General features: G+C 35.8%; 1 protein-coding gene across 1 annotated transcript; it reads left to right on the forward strand.

The window, feature by feature from the left end:
* The first annotated feature begins 8,799 nt into the window (after positions 1–8,799).
* LOC131627887 (serine carboxypeptidase-like 45) lies at positions 8,800–10,951 on the forward strand. The gene is made up of 5 exons (XM_058898746.1): positions 8,800–9,258; positions 9,336–9,434; positions 9,560–9,652; positions 9,743–9,809; positions 9,895–10,951. Exons 1-5 carry the CDS (start codon positions 8,916–8,918, stop codon positions 9,962–9,964), a joined length of 672 nt encoding a protein of 223 aa, XP_058754729.1. The 5' UTR covers positions 8,800–8,915; the 3' UTR covers positions 9,965–10,951.
* The last annotated feature ends 581 nt before the right edge of the window (positions 10,952–11,532 follow it).

The following is an 11,532-nucleotide window of genomic DNA, read 5'->3' on the forward strand; positions in this document are numbered from 1 at the left end:
AAAATCAAAGGTCCTTGCTTTAATTGTGGCAAAGTCGATCACTACAAACCTGATTGTCCATACCTTAAAAAGGAGAAAGAGAAGAACCAAAGCAAAGGTCACAACAAATCTAGAAGAGCCTACATAGCATGGGAAAGTGATTCATCTAGTGAAAGCTCATCAAGCGATGAAGAAGAATCAGCAAACTTATGTCTTATGGCTCATCAACGCAAGAAAAAGAAACATGTAAGTCATCTTAAACCTGAACTTGTAGATAAAGTATCTCATTCTCAATTAAAACTTGCTTTTGAAGAATTACATAGAGACGCAATTGAAGCTTTCAAACTTTTGGCCTCAAATAAGAAAATCTTTTCATATCTTGAATCAAAAGTTGAGAAAACCGAAAAGGATATGGAAGCTTTAAAACAATCTATGCTAGATATTCAAAAAGATAAAGTTGAGATAGATCCTACATCATGGTTTGGTTGTGAGACATGTCATATTTGGAAAAAAGAAGTAAGAGATCTAAAAGCCAAATTAGACAAGGCTCTACAACCAAAAGTGACGTTTGCGGTTGATCCGAATAAGTTCAAAAGATCGTATACTCCTTTATATAGTAAATACACTTTTGTACCAAAAGTATCAACTAGCAAAACAGCATATTCTCATCATATTACCTGTCACTATTGTTGCAAAAAGGGTCATACCATTGAAAAATGCAAATTTAGGAGGATTTTGGTTCCTAAAGGAGTATTTCAATGGCTTCCCAAGTGCAACAAATTATGTACTCACTACCAAGGACCCAATGAAAATTGGGGACCTCCCTCTCTAAATTAATTTTGCAGGAAAAGTGTCTTGACATTGCCGAAAGGTTGTGGTTCCTTGATAGCGGATGCTCAAGACACATGACAGGAGGCATATCACTTTTCGTTGAGTTTCACGCAAAGAAAAAGGGGTATGTCACCTATGGATATAACAATCGGGGAGCTATACTTGGTAAAGGAAGTGTAGGTAACCCCTCTACCACAACTATAACTGATGTATTGCTAGTAGAAGGTCTTAAACATAACCTCTTAAGTATAAGTCAATTGTGCGACAAAGACTTTAAAGTAACTTTCACAAATTCTGGTTGCACAATAGAACATATTAAGAAAAGAGACATTATGTTTAATTGCTTAAGAGTAAACAACATCTATATGCTAAACTTGGACGAAGTATCTAAGTCAAGCACCAAGTGTCTAATTGCTCTAGGCGAAGACTCATGGCTTTGGCATAGACGCCTCGCTCACATTAATTTTGACTTACTTAACAAGGTTGTCACAAAAGACTTAGTAATCGGCTTACCAAAAATCAAGTTTTCAAAGGATCATCTATGTGATGCTTGTCAAAAGGGAAAGCAAACAAAAATCTCTTTTAAATCAAAGAACGTGGTTTCAACATCACGCCCTCTTGAACTCCTTCACATGGATCTCTTTGGCCCTTCAAGGACTAAAAGCATAGGTGGAAGCATCTATGGTTTTGTCATTGTCGATGATTACTCTAGATTTTGTTGGACAATCTTTCTACCTAGTAAGGATCAAACTTTTCCAGCTTTCACTCAATTTTCAAGATTATGTCAAAATAAAATGAACACCAAAATAGTTGCAATTCGAAGTGATCACGGTGGAGAATTTGAAAACTATCTTTTTGAGAAATACTGTGATAAACATGGAATTGAGCATAACTTTTCAGCTCCTAGAACACCACAACAAAACGGAGTGGTTGAGCGTAAAAATCGTGTTCTAGAGGAGTTGGCAAGAACAATGCTAAATGAGGGTAGTCTACCTAAATATTTCTATGCTGACGCTATTAGCACAGCATGTTATGTTTTGAATAGGATACTGATACGTCCTATACTAAACAAAACGCCATATGAATTATTAAAAGGTAGAAAGCCAAATGTGTCACATCTCCACGTATTCGGTTGCAAGTGTTTTGTGTTAAACAATGGCAAGGATAATCTTGGGAAATTCGATGCTAAAGCTGACGAAGGCATCTTTCTTGGTTATTCTCAATCTAGTAAAGCATATAGGATATACAACAAAAGGTTACTTATAGTAGAAGAGTCAGTACATGTGTCCTTTGATGAATCTTATGCAAAATGTGTCGAGAAAGGTATATCTTTTGGTAGTGCAGGCCCGTCTACTGAAGACATTGTCAAAGACAAGGAAGACGAAAATGAAAGTGTTGCAAAGGAGGATGCTAAGCAAGAGAAAATTGAGTCTCATGATAATGTGGAAAAAGAAAGCACCTCAAACAACGAAGAACTTCCTAAGGCCTGGACAAACGTAAAAGATCATCCAATCGATAACATAATAGGGGACATCTCAAAGGGCGTTACAACACGCTCCAAGATAAGTAACTTTTGTCATCATTTTGCTTTTGTTTCACAAGTTGAACCGAAAAATGCTAAGGGCGCATTACTTGATGAGCATTGGCTAATGGCCATGCAAGAGGAATTAAACCAATTTAAATGGAACGATGTTTGGGACCTTGTCCCTCATCCGGGAGCACATCAAGTAATCGGTACTAGATGGGTTTTTCGTAACAAACTTGATGAAAACGGAGTTATTACTAGAAACAAGGCTAGATTAGTAGCTCAAGGCTACAACCAAGAGGAAGGTATTGATTATGAAGAGACGTACGCTCCCGTAGCACGTCTCGAGGCTATTCGTCTCTTACTTGCTTACGCTTGTTCAAAATAGTTTAAGCTCTTTCAAATGGATGTTAAAAGTGCCTTTCTAAATGGATACATTAATGAAGAGGTGTATGTAGCTCAACCACCCGGTTTTGAAAATTACAAGTATCCAAACCATGTTTATAAGTTGAAACGTGCTCTATACGGTCTTAAACAAGCTCCTAGAGCTTGGTGTGAACGTTTAAGAAAATTTCTACTTAGCCAAGGATACTTTAGAGGTAAAGTTGACACTACTCTCTTCATTAAAAGAAAAGGTGAAGATGTACTTCTGGTTCAAGTTTATGTAGATGATATTATATTTGGATCGACTAATGCAAAACTTGTCAAAGAATTTTCTAAGCTTATGCAGAGTGAATTTGAGATGAGTCTCATGGGAGAGCTGAATTTCTTCCTTGGCCTACAAATCAAGCAACTCAGTCATGGAACGTTTGTAAGTCAAACCAAGTATTGTACAGAGTTGCTTAAAAGATTTGGAATGAGTGAGGCAAAGGAGATTGACACACCTATGGCAACAAATAGTAACCTAGACAAAGATGAGAAAGGTAAAGAGGTTGATGTGAAATTGTACCGAGGTATGATAGGTTCACTATTATATCTCACAGCTTCAAGACCGGACATCATGTTTAGTGTATGTATGTGTGCAAGATATCAATCTTGTCCAAAGGAATCACACCTAAAAGCTGTAAAAAGAATTCTACGATATCTACGTGGAACTACTACATATGGCCTATGGTATCCTAAAGGTAATGAATGTTATTTGGTGGGATTCTCCGACTCCGACTTTGCTGGATGCAAATCCGACAGAAAGAGCACCAGTGGGACATGTCATCTATTCTCAAATTCATTGATAAGCTGGCATAGCAAGAAACAAGTATCAGTTGCATTATCTACCGCTGAGGCAGAATACGTAGCTGCCGGAAGCTGCTGTGCTCAGAAATTATGGCTCAAGCAACAACTCATTGACTTTGGTATTAAGCTTGATCGTATACCTATCATGTGCAACAACACAAGCGCCATAAACTTGAGCAAGAATCCTGTTTTACACTCACGAACCAAGCATATTGAAATAAGGCATCACTTCCTAAGAGATCATGTAGAGAAAGGAGAAGTTATATTTGAACATGTAGAGAGCAAGAAGCAACTAGCTGACATCTTCACCAAACCTCTAGCAACAGAGCAGTTCTTCAAGATTCGTAGGGAATTAGGGATATTAGATATCTCTAATTTGAGCTAAATGCGTTTGTTTTTCCTTAATTTTATTCCTTTACTTTATATATATTGATTATGCTCACGCTAACATCTCTTTTAGTATGAAGGTAGTTCATCATCAAATCAAGCATCATTCCACATTGACTAGAGGATTATACTTCATTATACAAAATGATGACAAGATAGCTACAATTGAGAAAATGGTAACATGTTTGTTGTTCACTTCCAAAAAATTTATTGATACTATAATATGCTATCAATTAACATGCTTATAGTGACGTTATACATGCTTTTCCATATCTCATTTACACACATATGTTGATCATCATTCTACATAACATATCACTTTTTGGACATACAAGCATGTAGAATAAGCATATCACCAACATTCATAAGCATATCTCTGCATTTCTAACATTTGAGGCAATTTAGGTCGACCTAATTCGTCTCTGCGTCGACCTACAGAAAATTTTCTCCCAATTAACAAAATTATGCTCAGTTACGTCGACCTACCCCTCTTTTAGGTCGACCTAATCTGAATTTTTTTTTGGGTCCTTCTGCTAGGTCGACCCAGCCTCCCTTTAGGTCGACCTACTGATACAAAATTTCCAAAATTGGGCCTGTTGGTCGACCCAGCCCATCTCCATCCATCTTTATGCATCCATTTTTCATTCCTCCTCATTCCCAAACACTTGTGTACGGCCAACCCTAATTCTCCTACAGCAAACTCCTCAAATCATCCTCTTTCTCACACAAATTTCCTCCAACCATGGCACCAAAATCAAGAAAGGGAAAGGAAATCGCATCTGGTTCATCTTCTCAACCGATAAGTGCTATAGCTCTTGTTCATCCTGATTGTAGGGAAAACTTTGAGAAGTGGCAAATGAAAAGGAAAATTGTTAGGCAATATATCTATAACCCACATGTTGTCAAACATATGCATATTCCCGATGTTGCAAATTTGATTGAACACCAAAATATTCATCCATTGGTGCGATGTGACACTCCGTACTGTGAAAATACCGTTAGAGCTTTCTATGCAGGGTTCCAAAAAGGGGACGGTTGTAATTTCCGATTTAAGATGGGATCCAGGTCGCATGTTGTTGACAAACGGGCTTGGATAAGCATTTTTGGCCTCACACTTGTAGGAGATGAATTCTGTATGGAAGACTGTGAGTTGCCGACCAATTATGATCATGTAGCCTACATGAGATCCATTCTCAAAGACCCTTTCGTCTTTGACAAGCCAAATGAAACAATCACAGCTGGTCACTTAAAGAGAGATCCTAGGCTCCTAAATTGGATCATCTCAAGAGTCATTCGACCAAGAGCAGGAGGATTCTCAAGAATTGAACGCAATGAAGTTGTGTTAATGTATCTGCTGCAAAACAGAACGCGTGTACACTGGCCACACTTTCTAGCTGCCAAGTTCCATGAAGTAAAGCAGAAAACTACTGCTCTATGTTATGGTTCAATCATTCAAACAATCGTGAACCATTTCGGCATGAAGCTTGATAACTTGCCCTACATCCACACGCAACAGTCTCAAGACTTCTCCCAAACAACCTTAACCCTCATGGGATACCACTGAGATCCAAATAGGAAAACCTACTATCTCATTCAAAATGTAACCGGAAAGATCATATACAACTATGACGATCCTACAGAGTTTGGTCCCCTTGCAGGTAATGATGAAGAAGGCAATGATCAAGACATAGCAAATGATGACGATCACACTATGGAAGATGTTTCACATCATCCGGATCCAAACTGGCAATATGTTCCATCACAAGAAGAGGAAATCCCTTGGGGATACACAGCTCAACCTCAGCCGGATCAGTCCAACATCATTTCCATGCTTGAAAATATGCAAATCCGTCAACAACAAAACTTCGAAGCACAGCAGCTCCAGTTCCAAAACATGCAACAACTTCAACAAGAGCGCTATGAGGAACAACAAAGTCAGTATGCAACTCTACACCGCCTAGCTCAAGAGCACAAAATTGATTTTGAAACCTTTGCGTCTAATTTGATTGAGCGCCAGAATCGCCTTGAAGAAACAGCAGCAAATAAACATGCCAGTCTGAGCCAACGCTCCAACATCCTTAACACTTCTGTCAATGATCTACTGGAACAAGTTGAAGAGGATCGACCTCACAGATTCCACAGAGGACGAGGACGACGGGGCAGACATTAGCAAGCCTTGCATATCATTAGTCGTCTCATTGCATTGCATTTCATTTCATATCTCTATGTTTTTTTTTTGTCTACCTTAATTACTTGACATTGAGCTTGGTTTTGTAACCTTAATTATGCCTGGATATTATATTGTGCCTTTCTATATCATATTTGATCTGCACTATTATGATATTGTCTTTCTATATTATTTTTGCCTTCTGCTTCTCTCTTTCTGTTTTCTAGATTTTTGATGTTGTCAAAGGGGGAGATAAATTGAGAGTACGGGGGAGCTAACGCATACAAGATATGAGCTGTGAATACGGGGGAGCGTTCGTCATTCAAGCAAATGTTTGCCATCATCAAAAAGGGGGAGTTTGTAAGAACAAGCATACACTCACAAATGAGTTTTAGATTCATGGAAAACATCACAAGCAATCAAATACAAGCGCACAAGTGAATGACTCAAAGAAAATGAAGTTTTGACCAACTTTGCATCTGTCAGCTCGACCTAGTTCATAATTAGGTTGACCCAAACTGAAGCAAAAATTGCATACTTCTGTTAGGTCGACCCAGAGCTTCAGCAGGTCGACTCAAAGTGAAGCAAAAAACACCATGTCTCTGTTAGGTCGACTCATCCTCCATCCTAGGTCGACCTAAACTGAAGAAAAGTCTCAAGAACGCAACTTAACTGACTTTAGGTTGACCTAAGCTACCAACAGGTCGACTCAACTGGAAGCAATTACAATTTGGCCAAATCTACCTCTGTTAGGTCGACCTAACCAACAAACTAGGTCGACCTATCTGCTCAAAACTTGCCAAACTTAGTGTGTTTTGCTGATACACAGATCCTGCTCCTTTATATATTCTTTCATGTCATTTATTGCAATTCAACACTAACAACTGAAAGATACACAAAGGCTTCTCATCTTCGATCATCGACACAACTCCAACACAACTACACACAATCATTTTTGCATTGAGGGTTTGCGTTCAAGATCGATAACGTCCATGGAACGAAATTGAAGATTCCTAGTGGGTGAAGATTTGTGGGGTTTTTGGTGAGTAAAATCTGCGGATTTTGCCCTCCAAGATTGGTGAATTTTGGGGGTTTTTATCAAGAGGCTTTATCAAAGATTCAGCTGAGTGTGAAGATTGAAGAACAAGGGTTCGAGGAATTCAATACACTGCAGCAAGGAAATCAAAGTGAAGCTCTTGGAAGACCTTGATCTGGCTCAAGATTAAGGGGGAAGAAGATTCAAAGGATAAACATAATTGGTTTATCGTTTATCGCTTTGTTATCTTCTTTGTATAAACTGTTTTCAATAATAATGAAAGACATCCCAATCCCCGTTTGGAATTGGGGGCAGATGTAGTCGTAGCGAGGACGATCGACGAACTGCCTGAACAAATATCGTGTTGTTATCGCTTTTGTCTTTTCATTTACATTCTGTTCGTACTTGGTTATAATTGCAAACTGATCAACGATTCAAGTGTTAAAATTGTGTTTTAAGAACCTTCGTAAATTAAACATCACAATTCACCACATATTGAATCACAATCAATTTGGATATTATCACCAAGTGTTTGTGCTTTTGCTTCATCCATTATCAAAGCATTGCAAACAAAGTTTATCAAATCAGAAGTTAATCGTTTTTCATTAGAGCAACGAATTGATTCTATAATCTATCCTTTCATTGTTAATCCCAATTATCTTGTGGTTTTATCACATATACAACCTTTTCAATAGCGGTCCGGATTAGACGCGAGTCGATCCTGAACCGCTTTCGCTTAAGTTTGAAATAATTCCGAAAAACTCTGAGAGATCTATTCACCCCCCCTCTAGATCCTTAAGCCTAGCGTCTAACATAAATATCTTTTGTTGAATTAAATTAATTTATCATTTTTTTATTAAATGTTTATTTTTTCTAGTTTAATTAATTAACTTTTAAATGCTAGTCTATGCTAAATAAACTACTTGATTTTATTTTTAACTTTTAATGTTAATTTTGTATTTCTTAATTAAATTTATTAATTTTATTATTAAAAACTTATTAGTTAATAGAATAGACTTTGTAATCAATTTTAGATTGATTGTACTTTGTAATTAATAGTATTATTTCATAATCATTTTAAAAGAAACACGTATATATTCAGGAATACAATTATTATAAGGTCAAAATATAACAAAAATAAAAATTAAGTAATACACATATATTAATAAGTCATTTTAGAGAAAAACTTCTTCTCTTTCTAATTTGTTGTTTACGTTGTCGATTTCTGGTTGGCTTAAATATTTGTTGCTACTTTTAATTGAGTTCACATGCCAATTAAATTTAATTCCATTTCTATTTATAGCATACTCTTTTGGAAAGAGATTTTTTATGGTTGGGATATTTTTAGTTAGCTTTTTTTTAGTGTATGTAATACACATTAATTAGGTTTTACCACAAAATGTGGGACTGGATTAGATCTAAATGTTTAATTTTATGACAACGACTTAAGTATCTTTTGTTGAATTAAATTAATTTATCATTCTCTATATGAAATGTTTATGTTTTCTAATTTAATTAATTAACTTTTAAATGATAGTCTATGCTAAATAAACTAGTTAATTTTATAGAAAAGAAACATTAAATTAAGTGTTAAATTCTGATGTCAAAGAAACATATCTCTTCTATAAATTAGACAAACCATATCACTCTCTGCTCACTACTCTCTCATCTCATTCTCTGCTCAGTGCTCACTACTCTCTCATCTCATTTTCAATATCACCTCTTTGTTTATAATTTTCTCTTTCAGAGAACAAAATAAGATGTTCAACAAACTTCTAACGTTCTTATTCTTATTTGTGTTCATATCCAGTATAAGAGGGAATTCCGGTTATGAGAAATACAAAATACTAAGTATGAACAATCAACCCTCGGTTGTTGATTTTAACCAATTTGCTGGTTTTATAACTGTGGACTATAAAAACGGAAGATCTCTGTTTTTTTATTTTGTTGAGGCTGAGGCTGATCCGGCTTCCAAGCCGGTGTTTCTCTGGATCAACAATGCAGGACCGGGCTGTTCTTCGTATGGAACTATCTTTGAGAAAGGGCCTTTTAGGCCAACAAGTGAAGGTGGGTTTGTGAAAAATCCACATAGTTGGAACCAAGGTAACTTACTAACCTCTATTTAACTTTTCTATTTTGTATATATTTTGTACTCATTTTGCATTTTCTACCTTTGTAAGCTGCAAATATGTTATATTTGGATGCTCCTGCTGGTTTCGGATTTTCCTACTCCAACAACACTGCCGATTATTCATTAGTACTCAATGATGATTTTGCTGGTAATTATCATCTCATTCTCACTAATGCTTTTCAAACTTTATGTTAACAGAGCTTAATTTTAGAAATAGTTTTGTAGTTTTGAATTCTTTTTTTGATATAACATATTAGTGAATTCTATTTCCAGCAAGGGATAACCTTGTATTTCTTCATCATTGGTTTAATGAATTCTCTCAGTACAAATCAAATGATTTGTACATCGGTGGGGAGAAGAATGCAGGTAGAGTCTTATCTTTCTCTTAAAAAAATAGTATTCTCCTTTATTTCAAGGCTCAGTTGGTTTATGCCATGCATATTTGTTTGTGTATAGCCCGCCTTGCAGCTAATCTGGCAGAGCTTATTGTAAAAAACAACGAAAGCTTCAATCGGGCGTCGTGGTGAGTCAATACATATTTTTATAATTGTTAAAGCACTGTATGTTTGATGAGAACAACAACTAATTTGTTGTTGATATTTTTGCAGGTGGGAAATTTTGGAAAATTTGTGTATTAATTTTATGGATTTGGAATTACTAAAGTACATCTATGTTTAAGGATTAATTTTTATGATTATTTCTGGATCTGTAATAGGTTGGAAAATTCCGATAAGTATTTTTGGATCTGTACTTGTTATTAAAATATGTTTAATTGCTTTAGGTTGGAAAATTCTGATAAGTATTTCTGGATGTTTAAACAGAAAGAAAACTTTCCTTTGCAGGAACTTCATAGCGTTTCGAATAACTTACCTGATTTTCTTTTATTTATTCACTTGATCATGTACATCTTGGGTTCTTTTTGTGACAAGTCCAACATAAATGATTTAAAAATTTGGACTTTAAATAATCTGGCACAGGCCTTTAAGACGCTTGCAGGAATAATGTCGGGATTTCAGAAGCCGGACTTTTGGACCAGAACTCGTGGGTTTGGTCCTTGTACGTTGACACCACTATTTTGACAGAAATGGAGGCTGCAGAGGAACCGAATGTGAGGATTGCAGAAGCCGGACTTTCGGACCAGAACTCGGGGGTTTGGTCATTGGGCGATAAATCCACTATTTTGACAGAAATGGAAGCTGCAGAGTTCGCCAGTCTGCATTCCATCTTGCAGCATACATCAGTTCGTTTGGTGGCCTTCAACTGCAGGCTTTTCGGTTAAGTGGGCCTTCGAAAGGTTATCTAACGGGCTGGATCTGGTCTTAATCTTAAGTGTTGTAACGTTGGAATCTCTGAAGCTTATTTGGAAATCAAAGGCGCCGTCAAATATTCATGTTTTTGGATGGAGACTGATTCATTATAGACTTCAAACAAGGGATGAATTGAAAAATAATAAACAGTAGTAGAAAACTGGACTCATACAACAGCTTAGATGAATTACAAGCAAAGATTGATATTTTGATTCATGTTTCAAAGCAGCTGATGTATTAATTCTCTCAGTTACTTTGAAAAACTAGATGAGTGTTTTAGAATTGAAGATTTTTTCTTTGTAATGTTTACAGTATAATAATGAATTCATGTATGTCGCTTAAGCTTTCATCCCTATCATTCTCTGGCAATGATCTTCAAATTGACACAATCAGAAAAGTTAGTTCACTGAAAAAGAAAAAACTAATATTAATTACTAATTATATTTTAACAACTAATTATTAGCCACATAAACCAACAATAAATAGCAATTAAATAAAGCAAAAGGTGTATGAATAAACTTGATCAAGAGAGGCTTGATGCTTAATATATGCGCATAAATGTATTAGAAAAACATACCAACATACAAAACATTAATAGCATAGACATTTCAATAATCACCTACGTTTCTCCAAATAATCTAATTAACACCAACACAAATCAAATTTATCCTTATAAATTTCAATAAATAAAGATTGTCACATTAAAGAACCCAAGACATCATCATTCTTGAATAATCTTCAATGAAATCAAACCCAATTTTCAGATAAGTAATTTAAAATCCATAGATTTTCTTGAAGATAACTATTATCCGAAATAAAATCTCTAATATGAAATTGCAAGTCTTTTAGTTTTGAAGCTTTTGACAATTTGCGTGAATATGCTATTGATTATTCGTATATTTGTAATTTATTTGTTATTTTATTATTCGCGTGTTTGTA

This window comes from Vicia villosa, unplaced genomic scaffold (assembly GCF_029867415.1).
Source record: "Vicia villosa cultivar HV-30 ecotype Madison, WI unplaced genomic scaffold, Vvil1.0 ctg.000410F_1_1, whole genome shotgun sequence".
NCBI lineage: Eukaryota > Viridiplantae > Streptophyta > Magnoliopsida > Fabales > Fabaceae > Vicia > Vicia villosa.